General features: G+C 55.2%; 7 protein-coding genes across 7 annotated transcripts; 4 read left to right on the top strand and 3 right to left on the bottom strand.

The window, feature by feature from the left end:
• Positions 1-544: 544 nt before the first annotated feature.
• On the top strand, positions 545-2,615 carry VDAG_09730 (tRNA pseudouridine synthase; the record flags this gene model as incomplete). The annotated part of the gene is made up of 3 exons (XM_009654589.1): positions 545-783; positions 849-2,309; positions 2,362-2,615. 3 exons carry the CDS (start codon positions 545-547, stop codon positions 2,540-2,542), a joined length of 1,881 nt encoding a protein of 626 aa, XP_009652884.1. The 3' UTR covers positions 2,543-2,615.
• On the bottom strand, positions 2,572-3,328 carry VDAG_09729 (uncharacterized protein). The gene is made up of 2 exons (XM_009654588.1): positions 3,125-3,328; positions 2,572-3,070 (listed from the first exon to the last, which is right to left on the bottom strand). Exons 1-2 carry the CDS (start codon positions 3,308-3,310, stop codon positions 2,747-2,749), a joined length of 510 nt encoding a protein of 169 aa, XP_009652883.1. The 5' UTR covers positions 3,311-3,328; the 3' UTR covers positions 2,572-2,746.
• Positions 3,329-3,934: 606 nt separating this feature from the next.
• Positions 3,935-5,607, top strand: VDAG_09728 (serine/threonine-protein kinase RIO1; the record flags this gene model as incomplete). Its single annotated transcript, XM_009654587.1, has 2 exons — positions 3,935-5,443; positions 5,500-5,607. 2 exons carry the CDS (start codon positions 3,935-3,937, stop codon positions 5,605-5,607), a joined length of 1,617 nt encoding a protein of 538 aa, XP_009652882.1.
• Positions 5,608-8,553: 2,946 nt separating this feature from the next.
• VDAG_09727 (cellulose-growth-specific protein) lies at positions 8,554-10,100 on the bottom strand (the record flags this gene model as incomplete). Its single annotated transcript, XM_009654586.1, has 3 exons — positions 8,554-9,314; positions 9,372-9,670; positions 9,727-10,100. 3 exons carry the CDS (start codon positions 10,098-10,100, stop codon positions 8,680-8,682), a joined length of 1,308 nt encoding a protein of 435 aa, XP_009652881.1. The 3' UTR covers positions 8,554-8,679.
• A 2,912-nt stretch (positions 10,101-13,012) lies between these two features.
• Positions 13,013-14,854, top strand: VDAG_09726 (uncharacterized protein; the record flags this gene model as incomplete). The annotated part of the gene is made up of 2 exons (XM_009654585.1): positions 13,013-13,555; positions 13,630-14,854. The coding sequence occupies 2 exons, from the start codon at positions 13,013-13,015 to the stop codon at positions 14,635-14,637; spliced, it is 1,551 nt and encodes a 516-aa protein (XP_009652880.1). The 3' UTR covers positions 14,638-14,854.
• Positions 14,855-15,331: 477 nt separating this feature from the next.
• Positions 15,332-17,374, top strand: VDAG_09725 (riboflavin kinase; the record flags this gene model as incomplete). The annotated part of the gene is made up of 1 exon (XM_009654584.1): positions 15,332-17,374. One exon carries the CDS (start codon positions 15,332-15,334, stop codon positions 17,372-17,374), a length of 2,043 nt encoding a protein of 680 aa, XP_009652879.1.
• Positions 17,375-17,988: 614 nt separating this feature from the next.
• Positions 17,989-20,021, bottom strand: VDAG_09724 (PNS1 protein). Its single transcript, XM_009654583.1, has 3 exons — positions 19,608-20,021; positions 18,510-19,517; positions 17,989-18,403 (listed from the first exon to the last, which is right to left on the bottom strand). Exons 1-3 carry the CDS (start codon positions 19,911-19,913, stop codon positions 18,086-18,088), a joined length of 1,632 nt encoding a protein of 543 aa, XP_009652878.1. The 5' UTR covers positions 19,914-20,021; the 3' UTR covers positions 17,989-18,085.
• Between the last annotated feature and the right edge of the window lie 1,086 nt (positions 20,022-21,107).

The raw sequence follows: 21,107 nt of genomic DNA, 5'->3' as shown, positions 1-21,107 counted from the left end.
CGAGGAAGAAGTGGGTGTGGCTGGCATCTTGGGGTTGACGGCTTTGCCATCATCTGTAACGTTGGGTCTTGGAAATCGTAACATTGCTGGGGATGCTTCACCGATCAGCGATGTCACAATTTCCAAACCCCGACATTACGATAGAGATGAAATTAGGTCTTTGGTATCACGCTGAGCGGCAGATGAAAAAAGTTCGAGTGCCAAGTCTTTTGGTAAGCTATCCAACCAAGGATGACTTGCATGCGTGCCTAAAACCCTGATGTACGGTGATGCCCAGATAAGGTATCTGGCGATGGCGATGGGAGCTGTAGTCTCTGCACGCGTGCGTGCCTGAATTGACAACCTCTACAGCTGATGCACCGCATTTTAGCCGACGACAAGCGGGGCGCGCCATTGGGACCGGAAGCGTGCTAGTCGCGGATGTACTAGCACCCTCGTGCATGAGCTCCAGAAAAATATTCAACACATTGGACCAGGCAGTCCTGGACCGAAAGCAACACCACGCATCACTCATGCGAGGCACAAGCTGCTTGCTGCGAAGATTATGGCTTCCGAAGCAAACCCTTCGTCAGAGTCTGCCGCTGCGGCGCCCGCGGTCGACACCACCATGGATGGCGGCTCGAATGGGACCGATTCTGCGCCTCGCGCAGCGCAACCTACCACAGGTGAGACTGGGTCACCTGCGGCGGCGGAAGGAGGCGCCAGAGGCCAGGAACGTGGTAATGATAAGAAGCAACAGCAGCAAGGCAAGAAGAACAAGCAGGGCGGTCGTAACGAATGGCGGTAGGCCTGTTTCCCTGGTCCTTCGCGCTACCACGCCTTGAATAGCTCAAACTGACCTGGTCCAGGCGCCAGATGAACGACAAGCGCAAGCAGCTGGGCGATGCCAGACAGGCCAAGCGACGCAAACTCGACGAGAATGGCAACGCAATTGACGCAGACAATGAAATCCAGGAGGCTGTTGTGGTCGATCCTCGAAAGGCGAACCCTTTCTCGATCTCCGAAATCGCGGCTGAAGAGCGACGCCCGAAGCGCAAGGTTGCTGTCATGGTCGGCTACTCAGGGACCGGGTACTACGGCCTGCAGATCAACTGGGACGAGAAAACGATCGAGGGGGACTTGTTTAAGGCCTTCATTACTGCAGGTGCCATCTCCAAAGCAAACGCAGATGATCCCAAGAAGTCGAGTCTTTCGCGCTGCGCGAGGACTGACAAGGGCGTGCATGCCGCTGGCAACCTGATCAGTCTCAAGCTCATCATCGAAGACGACGACATTGTCGATAAGATCAACGCACATCTACCCGACCAGATCCGAGTCTGGGGCCTCCAGCGAACGAGCAATTCTTTTAGCGCCTACCAGGCCTGTGACTCTCGATGGTACGAATACCTACTGCCGACATACTGCCTACTTCCCTCCCACCCCGACAGCTTCTTGTGGAAGAAACTCGTCGAGTCCGCACAAGAGAAGGGATACTACGATGACTTCCAGTCCAAATTAGCCGATATGGATGGCTTCTGGGCCGAGGTCGAGGAGAAGGCGATCAAGCCTATCCTGGAACAATTAGAACCCCAAGTCAGGGCTGAGGTTTTAGAAAGAATCCACGCATCAGAGGACCACCCTGAGTCTGCACTCAAGAAGTCGGCGCTCAATGATGCCATGCAAGTGGTCCCTCCTGCTACCGCCGTCACGGGCGAGGCGACGAGCGCCGAAGATACAAGCACCATAGCAACCACGGGCAAGACGAAGAATCTTGGCCCCGTGGACTTTGCCCTACGAGACATGAAGAACGCCTACGTCAAAGCGAAGAGGGCGTACCAAGTGACACCTGAGCGTCTCGACCAGCTGCAAGCGGCTCTCGATCAATATGTTGGCACCTATAACTTTCACAACTACACGATTCAGAAGAGCTTCAAGGATCCCTCCGCTAAACGCCATATCAAGTCTTTCCAAGTCAATAAGACACCGATCCAGATCCGTGATACGCAGTGGGTGTCCATCAAGGTCCACGGGCAGAGCTTCATGATGCACCAAATCCGCAAGATGATCAGCATGGCGACCCTCGTCGTTCGTTGCGCCACGCCTTTGACGCGGATCAAGGAGAGCTACGGCGAAGATAGAATCGCGATCCCCAAGGCGCCCGGTCTTGGCCTGCTATTGGAGAGGCCCGTTTTCGAAGGCTATAGCCGCAAGGCGGTTGACTCGCTGGGCCGGGAACCCATTGACTTCACCAAACACGACGATAAGATCCAGGCTTTCAAGGACAAGGAGATCTATCAGCGTATCTTCGAGGTTGAGGAGAAAGAAAACATGTGAGTGGCGTCGCGAAGTGCGTTATTGACATGTCCACTGACAAGAACCCAGCTTCCATACGTTCTTCCAGCAAGTCGACAACTTCAAGTCCGACTACTTCCTCTGGTTGACCGCTGGCGGCATTCAAGCAGGCGCGATCAGGGCGTCCAAACCTTTCAGCAAGGATGACAAGGCATCCAATGTTGCGCTAGTAGATGACGAGGATGAGGATCCCGAGGGCGGCGAAGGCTAAACATAGAGGTCAAGTATAGAAGTCAAAACTGTTGCATGCCAATTATCAAATGAATCTGAGTCGCCTTGCAGCGCCATGTAAAGCCAAATGTACCATAATTATGTTGCCGTTGGGTATCAACGCCAAAACGCCGTTCGATGGTCTCTCGGTCGCGGCCGCCCCGCATGGACAGGATTGTACTCTTTCAAGATGTTCGGTCGATTATTATGGCGCAGGCATCGGCGTTGGTGCCGCACCAGTGCCTGTGCCTGGGCCAGGAGTCGGTGCAATTTGCGTCAGCGGAGCTTCGGTAACTTCGTTCCTTGAGTTCGCCGCACTCATGAACGCCCAAACGCCCCCGTTCTCCTCCGCTAGCTTGGTGTACCGGTTACCCTGGATGGAATTGACGAGCTCAGCGACACGTACGACATCCTGGTCCAGCTTTTCGGCTTGAGCTTTAGCCAGTTCATCCTCATCGCCCAGGCGGCCAAAAAGCCACAGTTCCTTCAGGCGACGGCTCAAGGCGAGGAGCTCTTTCACCGAACTGTTCTGTAATGACGGTCAGACTGGGTTTCTGGCGCAGAAATCAGGAGAGCAGCTTACAAGACCCTCAAATTCCATCTGCATCGACATGCCAGTGACGGCGATGGTCTGCGGGTCAACATTCTGGGTCGATGCCTCCGCCTGAATGGTTGCTAACATGGTGAGTGTACGAAAGCGGGCGACAATGTCAGCCGTGAGTCGATTGTGAGTGTCGAGAAGGTTTGCATTATCCTGGTTGCGATCCATTTCAAGCGGCCGATGTCGTCTCTGAGTTTGTGTTGTCGAATGTAGTTGACGCGATGGGCGATGTTCGTCCAATGAAGGAAATGAGTGAAGGGTTATGAATGAGGTTTGCGGGCACTCGCGCCCAGGCTACTTTTTGGGCTCGGTGAGACAGGTGAAGTCGGTGAAGCACCACCTTGTGGAGCCAGTCACCCAATTTGTCCTGTACATCAGGGTGCCATGAACCCTCTCTCGGTCCATTACTTACACCAATTTTTCATGGGCCAGGCTACGGGCAAATAACCAACCGGGACGGTATTTAGCCTCTGGTTGTGCCGCTTCAGGTAGCTTTCAGGCGGCGACACAGATAACTTACTCGAGTTTCTAACTCCACTACTCACAACACTGGATGCTCTGCATCGACGCCTTCTTGGCAAGTTGGGCTCCAAATTCATGCACGTCTGAGGTGTCTGAACCCCGCCCAGTGCATGTCGGGAGTCGTGACTCATTATCGAGTAACTACCCCGCCATCATCGATAAGATAGCGCTCCCCAAGAGGAACAATTATTTTTTGACTTGCCCCTCACCAACCCTTGACGCCGAGAGACCACCAATTTCGCCTCTTTGAAGTAGGCAATTTCAGTTACCATGGCGTCCATTCATCCCACAGCCCCTTCGCACGAGCCCGTCGTCTCCCAACACGAACCGACAGCACCGCAAACCCAAGCTCCGAATGGAGCAAGCCTTGCTGATGAAGAAGACGACGATGGAGACATGAACGACATCTTCCAAGACGATGATGACGTCGACGACCACGACTGGAATGATGGAACGGGCGACGTGACAAAGTCCTACAACCGTCAGCGCATGTTCAACGGGCCCGGTGATGCCGCGGCATCTCGATCGAACGCTCAGAGGCCCGCCGCCAACACATTCGCCAGCGTCGACGATCAAGTCGCCGCTCTCTCGAAGCACGCCGCCAAGATTCGACTCGACAGTGTCAAGGCCGACGATGACCGAACAAAAGATAAGGCGGACCGCGCCACGACTGAGCAGGTTCTTGACCAGCGGACGCGCATGATTCTATTACAGATGATCAATCGCGGCGTCGTTAGCGAGGTCCACGGCACCATCAGCACCGGCAAGGAAGCCAACGTTTACCATGCCGTGCTGCACCCGGACGATGGGCCGACACTGCAGCGCGCGATCAAGGTGTACAAGACGTCCATCATGGTGTTCAAGGATCGTGAGCGGTACATTGCTGGCGAGCATCGATTCCAGAAGGGTTTCGACAAGAGCAGTAACCGTAGCATCGTGAAACTATGGGCCGAGAAAGAGTTTAGGAACATGAGGAGGATACACGCTGCTGGTATTCCGTGCCCCGAGCCTATAAGCCTGAAGCTGCATGTACTAGCTATGACTTTCCTCGGCGACAAGAGAGGCTGGGCCTTTCCCCGACTCCGAGACGCCAACCTGGTCGGCGAGGACCTCGACCAAGTATGGAGGGGACTATACGTGCAGCTACTAGGACTCATGCGTCGGCTGTACCAAGTCTGTAGGCTGGTGCATGCTGATTTGAGCGAGTACAACATTCTCTACAACGACAACACCCTGTACATCATCGATGTGTCACAGAGTGTCGAGCCCGACCATCCACGCGCGTCAGAATTCTTGCGAATGGACATCAAGAACGTGGGCGACTTTTTCCGCCGCAAGGGCGTTGACACCTTGACAGACCGGGCCATCTTCCACTTCGTTACAGCCACACAGGGCCCCACTGAGGAGCCTGGACTGGAGGAGTCGATCGAGAAGCTCTATGAGACCCGAGATCCCGAGGCGGGTGACGAGGCAGCGGCCGCAGATGTTGAGGTCGACAATGCAGTCTTCCGCAGCCAATATATCCCTCAAACGTTGCAACAGGTGTACGACATTGAGAAGGACGCGAAGCAGATTGAACAGGGCAAGGGCGACAGCTTGGTGTACAAGAACTTGCTTGCTGACACAGTGGTCGACAAGAAAGGCGAGGAGCAGTCAGATGATGATGATACCTCTGAAGAAGATTCGGGCAGCGGTGCCGAGTTGGACAGTGATGACGAGTCAAAGTTTGAGAAGGGCAGGCCTCGCGGGAAGAAGCACGAGGACAAGGACGAGAAGAAGGTAAACCGCCAAGCCATATCACACACTGTCGTCCACCTTACTGATCACCGCACCAGGAACATAAACAAGCCGTCAAGGAGGCGAAGCGGGAGAAAAGGAAAGAGAAGATCCCCAAAGCCGTCAAGAAGAAAATGGTGGCTGCGTCATCCAGGAAGCACAAATAGATGTTCAAAGGCTCAAGCCTGTGATCTCACAACGCAACACGGCCTGTCGAGCAATGCATCTGTCGTGGTGTATGACGCCAAACACGGAGAACACGAGCGCAATCGGATGATGAGACACGATTGACCCCGCGATGGCCGACTGCTGTGTTTAGCATTCGTGCGTAACCGCCAAAGGCCCGTGGTGTGTCCTGGTAACACCGAGTGGGGTGTTAGGATGATCAAAGAGAGCCCTGACGATTGCGCCGTTTCGGGCTCGAGTGAGCCCATTGTTCTCCGGCGAAAATGGCTGTTCTCGGGTCACAACAAATTCATGCAAGACCATGAGATCCTTTTCAAACACACCACAATCCACTGCGATCAGCGCCATCGGCGAATCCTGCTCCTAGATTGTCTGATGAAAGTTGGTATCCAACACGGAACGTTCAAACTCTCCGTAGTGCGAACACTTGGTCGGTAGAACCCTGCCCCTATACAGCCGAGATCAAGCTCATGAATGCGTGGTGGTTTCGAATCCTCGGATATGGACATGCTCAGAGGTCACATGTGTGCCAACCCAGCCGCATCAGGGCCGCCCGCGTCTTCTTGTGCAATCGTGGCGGCTACAGTGAGGTGCACGAGTGTACGGGTGCGTTACGCCGCAACAGCCATCTCTGGTCGACCACCCGGCTGATGTCACATCACGACTAAACCTTTTGTCACGTCAGTGGAGTTGTATCGACATGCGAAGCCACAATCTCCGTGATGTACAACAGCTCTTTGCTGCTTCTCCTGACTCATACGCCTATGATACCTACCTTGAAACAAGGTACCTCATCAATTAGGTCTGAAGCCTTTGTCATGTCGAGGAACGTAAGATGAATGTAGTACACAAGACGGGCAGGGACTTCCCATTCTGTACTCACATCACTGCAGTGACCAAGCGAGAAAAGCAGTCACGCTGTCACATAGTCCACAAATGGCACAATGTTCCTTCCCTGCAATGGCGAGGCAACAACCGGCGAAGGTCTTCACCAGTTGTGCCTGCAGCGAGTCGGAGAGCATTTCTCCAGGGCTGCTTGACTACCTGGGCAAGTAACTCTGTATTGCTCCTGCCACCACGTGGAGGTTGCGGCACAGTGGCTCGACAATCTGATAACCCAGCGATGTAAGATATTCCCCTGCATCTGTCCTTACCACGTCGTTACACTGCATTCGTTCAGATACACTTTCAATCTTACGCCAGATATGCTCCTTTCAGGGCACGAGGTAAAAAGGCCTGGGGTTTTCTCCTCAGAATCCGTGATCTCAAGCCTTCGGGGTATCTCACATTCTTTCCTCCTGTAACTTTCATGATATGACGGCAGCAAACTTGAAGGTCTCGATCGCCATGAGAACTCACGCCGTCCTCGTCCCGTTCCTATCGGCAGCTTGTGTTGCGGCTCAAGCCACATTCGCCAGTCCCTCCTGGAAATATTCCGGTTGCGTAGATATCGGGAACATCGCGTTCGACCACACTGCCAACTTCGTGGATCCTTTCACGCCTCAGCAGTGCCAATCTGCTTGCGAAGGCTACGAATACGCGGCAGCTTTCGTAGAGTCTGTCTTTCATTTTCCTTCCCAGCCCAAGTCATAATTTTCGTATCATGCTGACACTTTACACTTGCAGGTTATGCCTTTGCGGCGATAGCATCGGTGACCTCAGCAGCCTAAAAAAGGACGACAGTGCTTGCAACAACCCGTGTCGCGGGGACGTCAGCCTCGGATTTTGTGGCTATATGGACGCCGACAACTCCTACGCCAACATTTATGCAGTTTGCAGTGATCGTCAAAGCTGTGGGGTCCCAGCTACGGCTCCGGCCACAATCCCGATCGAGGTTTTATCTATCACGATCCAACCGCTTCATAGCCCCTGCGAATCAAGCGCGGCGTCGGTGGTGTCCTCCACATCGCTCTGCTCTGACGATCTGGAGATACCAGCCTTCGGTACATCGGGGCCCTCGACTCCTCATGGATCCACTACAGCAATGACAACAGAGAGCGCACAGGGCCTTGGTCTTGGCTCCTCCTCCTCAACCACTATACCTCCTGGCGAGTATGGCCTGACGTCCACTTCCTCGCCGTGTTCAAATGATCTGAGTTCCGGCACAACCTTCATCGTTGTGGTGTCACCAGATCTCCCCAGCACTTCGACACCGTGTAGTACCGAATTGTTCTCTAGCGTCTCCATGTCCAACAGCCAACCGCTGACCGTCTATCCCATCGTACCCGCTCCGACTACACCATCATATGATGCGCCTAGCCCGATGACGTCCGAAGGAAGCCTAACTATCCCGCCCTATGGCGGACAAAACCCAACGTCCTCGACGACAATTGCCTCGCCAACATCGTTCACTGCCCCTGAAGAACCAGTACCGACGACCTCGGGACCGGCGATTATAACTGCTGGGGGGTCTCTTCACTCGTATAACTTCTGGGCTGGGACTCTGGCAGCCATCATAGCTGTCGCTCAGTTGTAGAGGAGGCTTATGGTGGTCTTCTTTACCTGTCACTTGGCGGAGGACGTTGCTTCATACAAGGGGGTCTTACTGCAAACCAAGAAGAAGATGAGAAACCTCTCGGATCCCAGCTGTCGGTCGTGATGCAGCATCAACGACCAAGGACTTTAATAATGGGTGTCGTAGGAAGCGCGATCATGGCGAATAATGACTTCACATTCTGAAGTGCTGACAGCAATGCTCCTACGATGATCTGATCGTAGTCGACACGGTGCATGCACAATATGTACCATGGCGAATACATAATACTATCCGCATTGATTCATGATCCCAACATGAGATGCTTTCAGCACAGGAACCGAATGGAAAGATCATCCAACCTTAGACCATGAAGCATGTCTATTCATGTGTGTGCAGTGGTGTAAATATATACAGGATAACAAAACGAGCTCATATACAAGAAAATTTGTACGCGGGTGTGTGTACAAGACTTGCTGCGGACCCGAGCCACAAACTCACAGGCCGGTAGCAAGTTCAGAGGTCAGCCACCTGTGGGCTGACGGAACACACTCGTTGACAGGGCGTGGTTCCGCACAGCCTAGTAGACGGAACGGCGCTCGTGGAGGCTCTGGCGCTTGGTGGGAACGACAGGCTCGCACTCCTCAATGTCCTCGTACTCATCATCGTCCTCCTCGGCGACGGGCTCCTCAACCTCCTCGCCATCGTCAGCAGGGCACTCGTCATCCTCGACGGGCTCATCGTCTTCCTCAACGGGCTCCTCCTCCTCATCCGCGGGGCACTCGTCATCCTCGATGGGCTCCTCGTCTTCCTCAACGGGCTCCTCGGTGTCCTCTTCGATGGGCTCAGCGGGGCAGTCCTCGTCGGTGTTCTCGTCATCGTACTCGTCATCGTCGACGGCAACAGGGTCAAGACCCTCCTCCTCGTCTTCGGCAGGGCACTCGTCATCCTCGACGGGGAGCTCCTCCTCCTCTTCGTCTTCGGCAGGGCACTCATCGTCCTCAACAGGCTCCTCAGGCTCCTCCTCAACAGGAGTGGCAGGCTCAGTGGGAGTGGTGGGGGCGGTAGTGGTAGCAGGAGGGGTGGCGACAGGGGCAGCAGAGGAGACGGGAGCGTCGGTGGCAACAGGAGCAGGGGCAGGGGCAGAAGCATCAGGCTGCGAGGCGCCAGAGCAGGTAAAGAGCTTGGGGCCAGGGATCGTGTACTCCTCGGTGGCTAAGACAGGTCAGTATGGCTGGCGGTGGCTGGGGATGTCAGAATGGAATGACGTACTCTGGTAGGGGCTGTAGTCAATACCGGCGTCAGACGCGGAGTAGGCACCGGGGAACGCGACAAGACCAGACGAGGGGGTGGTGGAGCCGGAGCCGGAAACCTCAAGCTGGTGGCAGCCGGGGTAGAACTCGGCACCCTGGTGAAGGGCGATGATCTCTTGACGGACGAGGTAGAAGCCAGGCGCTAGGCACTCGGGGATAGTGTAGTCGGCAGTGGCACCAGCCTTCATGAGAGCAGAAGCAGCCCACTCGTTCGTGGTACCCTTGCGGCCAGCCTCCTGAATCTTGAACCACACGGCGCTGCGTTCGGTCAGTCAATCGACCCAGATGCATCTTTTCGAACAAGGACTACTCACTCTGTGCCAGGCTCGTAGGCATCGCAGCCGGTGTCAGGGCAGCGGGCCATGTAGGTAATGACGGGTCCAACGTGCGAGTCGGGCCAGAGCGTCCAGCTCAGGGAGACTGTGGAGCCAGCAGCGGCCGGGGCATGAAGAGCAGCGGGCTTGGAGCCAGAGCCGGAGCCACCGCACTGCATGTCAGGGCTGGTGACATCGAGGACAGGGCCGTTGCCGGCGATGACACGTGAGATACGCTCGGGGACAGGGCTCGTGTAGGGGTCGGTGTAAGGCTGGTAGAACTCAACATCCTTGCCACCAATGACGGCGGTGTCGACGAAGCCGTGGGCAGCCGCCAGGGCTGCGGAGCTAAGGATGGTAGCAAAGTACTTCATGATGACGGTTCTTTCGCGTGTTGGCGTGATCGGTGGAAGCGTAAAGGTCGGGGTTTTCGAAGGTTGTCAAGTTGCTTGTAGAAAGAGCGGTAGTGGTTATCCGTGTGGTTGGAAAGGCAAAAAAGGCCTGGAGAAGTGAATCGACTGCCGGGTCGATGAAAGAGTGTGATCAAAAAATTGAATGAATGAATGAACGCAAGCTAGTTGCAAGCACAAAAAAGAAGGAATGAACAGGATGAACCACAGCTACAGATGAACGAAGGTGACTTTCTTCGGGAGGCTGAGGGATGTCGGACCACGGGGGAGGGGATATATATGGCGGCATCGTGACCAGGCCCCCGGCGGCCGGACCAGGTCAGACCAGACGTGGTGAGGCGAGGCGAGGTCGCAAGGCGGCGGCTGCAATCTGATTCTGCACCGATAATGGGCCAACTGACAGGCAGGATGAAAGGAGCTGGGCGAGAGCTCCGCCATAGTTTCAATTAAACTCGGCGGTCATGGTGGTTTGGGAAGAGTCGTCCAGGACCCTGGTCGGGCTGGCGGCTGGGCGCATCGTGACAAGGGGGTTTGCTGTGCGGCGGGAGACCAGGGGAGGGATCGTTGGTTGATGAGATGAACTAGATGCGAAGAGGGTTGCAGACCGAGTAGGCAAGGATGACCCCGTCCGTGGTAATGGGAGTTGTCCGTGTACTCATGCAGGGTAAGATTGAGTAGTGGTGGAGATGTGGTCGAGGCGTTGAAGGGAAGACATGGAAGATAGCAAGAAGCATCGGAACCGACGTCCGTTTAGGGCCATGTGGAGGTGATCCATCACGCTCGCTGGGGCTGCCGATTGGCCTCGCTTGCGCCTGTCGGGTCCAGGACGAGGTTAGCGCTCAAGAGCTCAACTGAAACCGCCAAGATCTGTCCCTGGCAGCATCCCCTGCTGGAACCCCCCACAGCTGGCAGCTGCCAGGCCAATGACTCTGTACACATTTCGTCCTTACACGCGCCACACCACGTTTCACCTTGGGGCGAGGAGCAACAACCAAGGGAGAGGGAGGATGTAGGCAAGCGGGTTGCAAAAAAAATGAGACGTACTGAATGCTTCACCCCAGCCCCTCTACCTAGAATAACTGCACAACACTACTACGAGACACGTACAAGATCTAGAATTATAGTGACTATTGAGTTTATAGATCAGTATAATGTACACTATTTTAAAGAAAGGCTTTTCGCCTAGACTGAAGCTCTGGAGTCGTTATAGAAATGTATAGCTGAATAGCTGGGTAGTAGGAATGGTTATGGGGGAGGGATCTGGTACGTCTTATTTTTTTTGCAACCCGCTTGGTAGGATGAGGGGATGGGACGCTCCTCAGGCCGTGAGCCTCATCCATCCTGACCTTGCCAACGATGGCAGCCCTGTCTTAAGGAGTCAGGGGCAGATGAGCCCACGTTTCGATGCTATGCAAGCTCGAGATGGTCTCCAGCTTTCCTTTTTCGTACGTCCCAGCGGCCACCAATCATGATACCACTAGACCGCGCGCTATTCCCTGGACAGGCCTGACGCCGTCGCTGTCAACCTGCAGCGGCCAACACTCAGCGTGACGGCGGCGCATTGCCCATGTTTATCATTACCACCCGCCAAAGCGCAAGCCCACCCCGTCACTCGTACAGGCGATATTGTCATCTCGGCTCAAGAGCTGGGACACTGGTGCTTCGGGGGAAATCTATCTGATGTCGACCAACCATGTGTTGTGCATGAGCGTAGGCTTGGCAGGCGGAAAAGAAGAGTGGGATTTCTGTTGTGGCCGTGGATACATATGACAATGCCACCCCGCCATCCGATCATCCCAGATTCATGCAAACCAAACCACCCAGCACCTGCTCCACGTAGGATTCGCCTGTCCGAGCTATTGATCTACGCTCCAGTCTGATGTCCTGTCTGTGTCGACCCTCGCTTCCGTTCTGAGTGTGTTGTACTGATCGATCGGAACCGTCGACCGGATCGACTGAGCTGATCAATGATCAGCAATGAACCGTGAGGATCCGCAACAGGCTTGGGACGATCCGGTTTGCTACTGACTCTCCTCTGTGACATTGATACGCAGATTGTCAACCCGACAATCGCTGGACTCCAACAAAGAAAAAGAAACAATATAGATGCCTCCCTCCCCCGTTAGGGACAAACGCATTTTTTTGTCCTTTTTCACGTTCGGAATCAGGATTTTGACAACGCCTTGATCTCGTCAATCCAGCTGGATCCCGCTCATCAGGACATAGATTCCATTAACCCAAAGATCATATCCCACATCCTAGAAAACTTCCGTACCTACCTAGGTACCTTAGGTAAGATAGGTAGTACGGGGTTCATCCTATTGTACCTGATGCCACCTTATCGGAAGGTGAGGTTTGTAGCATGCTCGGCATTCCATCATGTCAAGACGATATCACGGCCTGGTCTTCCTTCCACAAGTCCAAGAATGCCCCTTCCTCAGGTAAGAGCCGTAAAAACTACCGGCCGGCTGGTGACCTTGGTGACCTAACCCGTCAAGCCCGTCCGGCTCCCCGATTACGTAAGGCACGCTAAACCCATGGAAAAGTGGAGAGCAGCGCCATAATGCCAAGCATGACATGTGCCACACCCTTCAGTTGATAAGGGGGAGCTTCCCGCTTATCGGAGCCGGTTGCATTCCTCAAGGTAGTCTTGACCATGTCTCGCCTGCCATCGGCTTCATCACCCTGTCTCTGACGTTCTTCTCCCGCTGCCATTTGGTTCGCTTTCAGTCATCAAGCAGTGCTCTTCTCAGTCTTGTAGAGTCACTCCCCATCACCATGCATTGCCTTAATTTATCGCCATAGACATCTCACGATCCTGGCCCCCCAGCCTTTCCTCGCCTTCCCTTTGTGCCAAACCTGATCCCCCATTCAACATGGCGACCTCACCCCCCGATGCCCCGAGTCGCAGCGCAGCCTCGTCTGCCTACGCCAGCCGAGACTCTTCCTCGCATACCCGAGACCGCCATGACGCATCCCAAGCAGCGTCCATTCCAGTCGAGACTCTCGTGGAACACCTACTCGCCGCCAAACGCTCACTTTCTTCCATGCAACATGTGCTGCGTGCCAATGACCTAGCCACTGATGCACGCCGGTCCCATGAGGAAGCAGCCATTCTGTGTGCACAGACTCGTTTTCTACAGAGGGCCATTGCGAACCAGACGAACCTGTTGTTGCGCGTCCGCCGCAGCCTCAAACGGACCTACGATGCCGGAAAGCGCGACTTCACCAACCTCGTGCGGACCATGGATGCTACCAATGAGAAGCTGCAGGAGACCATGGGGATGCTGAGAAACACGCCTGTTGAGGCTGACTTTCGTCCGCCCGGCGAGGAACCTCGAAACCTGATGGACTTTGTTGATGAGCAGAGCGTTCATGGCATGGTCGACGCACTGAAGAAGTGCCTTGGAGAGCTGCAGGTTAGTAGTTCTTCGCCTTGGTTGTATGGCCAACCCGCCTTTATAGTCACGAGCTAACTCAATCCGAACAACAGGCTATTCAGACATCCTACGATGGCGATCTGCTGCGTTTCGACAACGACCTCCGCGCCCTGAAGAAATCCATGGGCGTTTCCCTAGCGCCTCTGAGTGCCTCCCCTTCTGCGTCGACAGCCTATGAACCGATACCGGAGCTTCTCCTGTCGCTCGTCGAACACTCCCACGGCATGGCACAAATTCTGACGTCGCTGACACAACACTTTGACCTGTGCGTGACGGCTGTGCGAACGACTGAGGGTGGAGCAGATCTCGCCAGGCGACGCGCAGCCGAAGTTACGCAATCACAAGGCGGCGATGTGGTTTCAATCTCTGGCGTGATTGCCGACCAGGAGTCGCACATGTCAGGACTAGAACCCACAACGGCTGAAGAGCGCGCAGACATGATCAATGTAGTCGTCGATGACGCAGTGCAGGTCGAGACGGCAGTGCAGGAGATTAACGATGGACTTCGTGCCGTCATGAGTGATTCAACGGCTTTGACGCAGCAGACGGAGCATATTAAATCGTCCTACGTAGCCACGGCGACCGCGTTGCGGGCATTGGAGGAGATCGGCGGACGACTCGCAGGCTATCTCGCAGCGGAGGCAGAATTCTTGCAGCGATGGGAGGATGAGCGATACACCATTTATGGCAAGCTCAGCGAGATGGATGATTTGCGAGAATTCTATGAGCGGTATGCTGGGGCGTACGATAACCTGCTCCTCGAGGTCGAACGACGGCGAATGGTGGAGGACAAGATCCAGAGCATCTGGCGCAAGGCTCGAGAAAACGTCGACAAGCTCGCAGAGAGTGATCGGCAGCACAGGGAAGGGTTCCGCCATGATGTAGGCGAATTCATACCGACAGACTTGTGGCCAGGGATGGACAGGAGCATGATTCGATGGGAGCTCGTCCCGTCAAGGACTGAGGACGCGGTTGGCGGCGACAAACACTCCGGCACACCAGTGCTTGATCAGCAGATCGTCGATGCTGCACGGGAAAGGCTGGAACGAAGTCAGCCATAGTGATGCCTGATACCGGTAGCGATGGTTTCTTTGGGTCGATTCAGGCGTTCGGTCCTAGGCGGGATGGCGGGGTGTCGACTCAGGCCCAAGTTGTACTTCTGGGAATGGAGAGGGTTGGCGTTTCTTGTCTGTTACGTTAAGATGTTGGATCAATTTCTCTCTGCTGCGACACTTGTCTTATCTTGTTCTCAAATACTTTTCAAGCCGAGTGACAAAAGCTCTCGTGCTCCGCTCTGGCTGAAGTGCATTCCCTTGGTCTCGAGTCACCAGCACCCTTTTGACAGCATGGACCTGGCGCCGCAGGGCATCTCCGCAGTGCGGCAGTTATTCCTTGTTTTCTTGCTGGTGTTTCTGACCAAGCATCCTGTTCAATGAACCATTCATACTCGAAACAGAATGTCCTGAGGCGGTCGGCGCTTCGGAGGAAGAGTACTGTGCATTTGAGTGGGTGAATGGACACTTGGCTCGTGGCACGTGATGGACACTCAGTGTCAGGGGCGTTTGACTCGACCTCATCTCGGTCAGCAACGAGGTTGACAACTGCATCTTATTCATTGAGACGAATGTCGAAACCTTTTCATTCCTTCGATCGTATTCGCACATCGATCGCGTACTCATCCCCAGTCTCGCAGGCCTATCCCTATTTGCGGATGCAGTAATCACTCCCTGCGTGGGTAAGAAGGCGAGCAACACCATGCACGACTCATTCACCGATCTCGGCCCTCCGCCGCCGTACAGCCTTGAGCCGCTCCGCCCGAGCAGGTCGACGCCAAACCTCCGGCAGCAGGCAGCTTATCATTCCCAGACTTCCGAATACGCGGCTTTTCCCGGCATCGATGTCAATGGCCGTTTGCGATGCCCGTCACCAGGACCACCTCGGATGCAATCATACACCACGCATGACCCCGTGCCATCAACGCCCACTTATGTCCCTTACCGACCCTATTCCCCTGCATCTCACCAATCACGACCTTCAAGCAGGCACACACAAAACCCTTCAGCATTACCAGGGCCGCCTCCCACGTCAGGCTGGAAGCCGCAGGTCGCAGTCCATACCCAAGAGCTTCGCTTACACAACCAGACCTTCCCCTTGAGCCGCCGGGATCAGGGCCAGGAAAGCCTCAGGGTTGCAACGCAAGCACCCACTCTCCCTACGAGGCCTGAACTCCTCACGGCGACCTCTGAACCTATCCCAGCTTCCTCCCAGGCTGCCTCCAAGGACAAGAATTTCCTCCAGAATGCGTTTGACGAGACGGTCTTCTTCGCTGGCGGTCTCCTCCCACACCCTTCGGAGTCTACACGCCACTTCTCCATCCTCCGCCACTCGCCTGCCCTCGTCTGGTATCGCGGGCCGTCAACGACTGTTACCATTACCATCTTCTCGGACGAGCCACTTCCATCAACGCGCTCCATCTGGCTCCAACGAAAGGGCTACTCGGGCAACACAGGCATGGCTCTCAAATCCATGCTGGGCACCACGACCTCCTGGCTCGACGTGACCCCCTCCGCCGCCGCTCCTCTGTCATCCGTGCCGGCCACGGACGAACGCGCCTATCAGCGCGACATGGCCAAGTTTGCCAAAAAGGCCTCCGGCAACGCCAAGAGACACCTGGCCCGCGAAACGCACGTTGTGCGCATCCCTGCCGCCGCCGAAGACGGATACTTCCGCCTAGTTCTCTGCTCTGGCAGCGAGTCTGGCAAGAAGAAGACGCTCTGTCCCTCGCCCGTCTTTCGCGTCGCCAGTACCTCTACCGACGCCAGCATGGTCAAGGGCGCCAGCCTTGCCACCATGCCCATCGAGCTGGGCGTCAAGGTCGGCAGCACCATCGCCTCCAACGTTGTCAACCGCTACGTCGGGCCCGCCCGCATGGCTGCTACCGCTGCCACCACAGGCGTCGTGCGTCGCGTCGAGAAGAAAGGCTTCGTTGCTGCCCGCGCCCGCGAGGTCGCCATGGCCAAGGCTGGCCTGCGCACGCATGTTTCTTCCATGGAGACGCGGTACGCCGGCAGCCGCGGCGCCGGATATGCCGCCCTGCAGGCGGAGGACCTGCTCCTGGACGGGGCCCCGCCTGAGGTCGTTGGGCCGGATGAAGGTCCCGCGTCGCCGTTTCCCATCAAGTTTGATGGCAAGGTCTGCCGAGGAACAGGCCGAGGTGGTATGGAGCTCGGCGTGCCCACGGCCAACCTGGGCGACGTGCCCGAGGACATTCGCCTGCGCATGCGCGGCGTGTACATGGCTTGGGCGTGCATCGTGCCGAGGCCAGGTCTGCCGGAGACGCTGTCGGCTGACTGGCACGAAGCCATTGTGACGGTCGGGCCCTCGCCGTACGCGACGCCGAGCATCGTGGCCAAGAACCTTGTGACTGTGCACTTCATCCACGAATTCGGGGGTGTCATGTTCTACGACGCGCGGGTCAAGGTCCTCATCATGGGCCAGCTGCGCCGCGGTGGCGCGAGCATCGCCGACGGCATTGACGAGGCGCTCGGCGCTTACGCGAGCGATGTCATGGTGACGGTGGCGAGCCTCAGCCGCGACAACTGGGAGCCCCATGAAACGAGAGAGCGGATGAAGACACTCAAGAGCCAGAGAACCTTTGCCGAAAAGTACATGGACGCAAGGGACAAGGTGCAAAAGCAGGTTGATCGAATCCCCGTCCACTGGGCGGGTGTTCGGACTGAGGGCGCTGCCATGAGAGATCAGGCAATGGGACCTGGGGGCTTCTGGATTGCGCGTTAAACCAGCGTCATGGCATGGTACCCAGTGATATGTTTCATAAGTGCGTATATATACCCATCTGATTTGCCTCGGATTAAGATGCTGCCGAACTTTAATATGAATCGAATTCATTTCTTCAGTCGTGCTTTCGATTTCTTCATTGATGCAGGTTGGCCAAATTTCTTACGAACTCCAGCTGATCTCGTGCATTTCATTTTGGGTGTCCGCTGCTCGCTGCAGAGAAACATTTCAGGGCAATTGAATCAGTAGAGAGCTGCAATCTGATGCCGTTCGGTGGGTTTTCGAGTGATTGATCAATGGTTGTCGCACCTACGGAGAGCCTACAACCTTTAAAGACTTGTCCGCAAATCCTTACGATAGCCGATAGATTTTTTGCTAAGGTCTGACTTTGTGCCCTCCTTCAAACCGGTCAAGAGGGTCTACTGATAGAAAACCTGGCTCACAAGTATAGATCGTAGTATACTGCTGTGAATCTCGCTCAACGTGAGATGCTCCCGTTACGACCTCGGAAATCACAACGAGACGTCATGAATTGGCTGTGGTTACAGAACAGGGAAATTGAATCAAGCACTAACTCTTACAAAGTAGCATAGCTCTGGCATTGCACAAATCTTGGGTATACTGCACCTCTCATTCGCTGCTACAGTTTTAGGTCCCCTAAAAAGGACTCAACCCGCTCTCACAACCCTCGCGTACACATCTCTGACACACTTAGGCGTGGATGGCCTCCTGCACCTTGGGGTACACCCGAACCATATCTTGATACAGCTGGGGGTGATCGCGCATCATGACCTCGGGATCCCAAGCAGACGCGACAAAGATGGCGTTGATGCCGCTCGAGATGGGTGTTGTGAAAATATTGGCGATCTGGAGGCCAATGAGGAACGAGAAGGCAACAATTACCGGCGTGTAACCACCATCCGAGTTATAGGCGGGGTCCGTGAATTGCAGGTAGAGGAAGGCAAGTAGCGCACAGGCGTAACCGATGAAGGTGGCACCAAATGACAAGACGGGGCCGATGAGACACTCCTGTTGCAGTACAATCAGCATGAAGAGAAGCTAGCGCGGGAGTACGCAGCGCGAGAGTACGCAGCGCGAGAGTACGCAGCGCGAGGACAAGGACGACTATACTCACATTGACCAGCGCATCAATGCCTCGGTCTTTGATCATCTTCCAGGTGTCCTTGGCAGCCGGGATATAGGCCTTGCCATAGAGGGCGATGTGAGCGAACGCATACTGGTTGAGGAAGGACACGGCCCAGTCCAATAGGGCAATCAGGCAACTGAGAATGCAAAAGAGGATGTATGCGATGAGGTCGCCATCCGCGCCAGCCTGCTGTCGCGCCACTGAGCAGATGTGACGCAGGAAGTTGATGATGGCAACGATCAGACTTCCGAAGCAGATGGAACCAAAACTGTGCGTCATTGAGCGCTTCAACGCGCCGCGCGTCGCTGCTTGGGGGAAATTGTTGACGCAGAAGTACCAAGAGCCGTAGACACCGGCAATGGTGGTGTGAATGACGTTCTTGAGAACCTCGGAGATCCAGTACATGGCAAATGTCGTGAATGCGATGAGGCCGATGACCTTGCCGTTACTGCAACCGCCACCGTCGCAGTTGGGGTTGTTCGTCGAGGGCTGGTAACGAGCATAGATGGAAACCAGAGTGACGGAGTACCAGGCGCCAAAGGCGGCACCGAGGATACCGCCAAGCCACGAGACCATGTAGACGTGGCCGTACGTCTTGGACACATCAATCGCCGTCGAGAGCATCAAGGCCGAGAAGGGAATGCGCGAGATCCATGTGTAGAAGCAGAAGGCCAGGAAGAGACCAAAGATGAGGAAAACGATACCGCCAGACCAATAACGTCGGTAAAGCATGTAGGCAGCGGTACCAAGAGCGAAGACGACGTTCAGAATACCAGTAACCCAGATAAACTGCTTAGGGAAAAGGCGAGCTACCCAAACGTAGGCATAGCTGAGGACGACGGCGACGGCCAAAACAAAGGCGAAAAGGATGATGGTGTTGCTGTCGAGGCTGAAACTGCTGCTGTTATCGTAGATGCCACCGCCAGCTCCAGATTTCGAGTAGCCGCTGATGGCAAGGCCAGAAACAGCAGCGAAGCCAATGAATACGAGAATGAACTGGACGTGGAATGGTCAGTCGAAGACAGCCGGGGAGGGCTGCTGGCGGCGGCCGAAGGGTTTGAGCAGGAGTAGGGCTAATGGACTTACGAGGATGGCAGCCCAGAGATCATTCCATTTGGGCTTCTCGACTTTGAATGCTTGGTCGAAGGTGTACTTCTCACCCTGCTGCGGCGCATTGTATCCGTAGCCATTGGAACCGTCATTGTACCCTTGAGGTGGCGCCGACTGTTGGGGAGGAGGATAGCCTTGCTGGTAGCCCTGTTGGTAGCCTGCTCCGTTCTGGTTCTGATACTGCTGATTGTACTGCTGGTTGTAATCGTACCCTCCCTGCTGCTGATAGGGCTGTTGGTACTGCTGCTGGTAGCCCCCATCCGGCTTCCATTGTTGCGCCATGCGCGCGGCTAGCTGGAGGTCGTTGAGAAGATGCTGCTCGGACGAAACAGGCCGAGGATGGCTTCAGATGTTAGTGGATTCTCGTTGAGCTTTGGGTGTTGAAATGTCTGCGACGAAGAGAACGAATGGTGCGAGTTGAGGATTGGATGAAAATATGGTTGACAAGAATTGTTTGCCAGAGGGGGGGTAGGTTCGAGGGGTGGGTGGTGCAATCTGGTGGGTAGGCATAGGTGCACAAGGCGCTGTTTGCAGTGTTATTGCTCGGAGCTGCCGTAATGTACAGCGTGCTCAGGCCCTCATTTGCATCGATGGGTTCATCAAGGTTTAGTGTGGTGAAGTGGTTAAGAGCGACCAGGGTTCATACGTCATGATCGCAGTTGATTCGCGGATTCGGCCTCAGGGCAACGATCGGCCTTTCCCGATATGGCTAGTGATTCAGCTCGACTGGGTCGCTCTGGGAAGTATGCTCGAGGTCTGGGCAGGGATGACGCGTCAAATGCCGAGAAAGCTGTCTCACGAGATGCTCGCACAACGGCCCAAGCTTCTCTTCGTCCCAACCAGAGAGGAAGAATGCAGGTCCCAGAACCAAAGAAGAAGGAGTAGCCTGAAAGTGAGGACGCCTTTGCCCGCAGCGTTGCTGCACCGTGGATAAACGGGCAACAGGACAATATATACCCATGCCCAGCCTTTTGAGACCCACGCGTGGGCCTGCATGGGCCTGCGTAAACAGGGCTGAGATGATCAGACACGATCTCCGGCTGCCGACCCGACCGAGCAACATGCCTTGAATGGGGTCTCTATTGACAGCTCGAGTCTGCGACGCCCGCCCGCAGTTCGTAGCCACGTTAGCCTAGGCAATCACCTTGTGGCATGCTGCTGGGTGTTGATTCGTGGTCAGACAGGATACTGTAGTGTCCTCTAGTGGATGTCTTTTTCGGCAACTTCAACTGTGATCAACGATGAACATACAGGACTCGCGGGTTTTTGGGTGGCGCGGCCCTTGTAAGAGGAACAACTTCTTAGAGATCAACCGTGTACCATGTACAAAGCACAACGTCAAGACAAGAGATAACCTGCCAAAGTAGAAAACGCTGAGGTGCCAAGATTTAACAACATAATTTGCACAATTGCGTGTTTATTGAAACCCTCTTACCTGATGCTTTGGCCAGGAAGCTTCCCACAGTCAACATACCT

This window comes from Verticillium dahliae, genomic scaffold, assembly GCF_000150675.1.
Source record: "Verticillium dahliae VdLs.17 supercont1.27 genomic scaffold, whole genome shotgun sequence".
In the NCBI taxonomy this organism is placed as follows: Eukaryota; Fungi; Ascomycota; class Sordariomycetes; order Glomerellales; family Plectosphaerellaceae; genus Verticillium; species Verticillium dahliae.
Note: the sequence above shows the minus strand (reverse complement) of the source record. Positions and strands in the feature narration are given on the sequence as shown.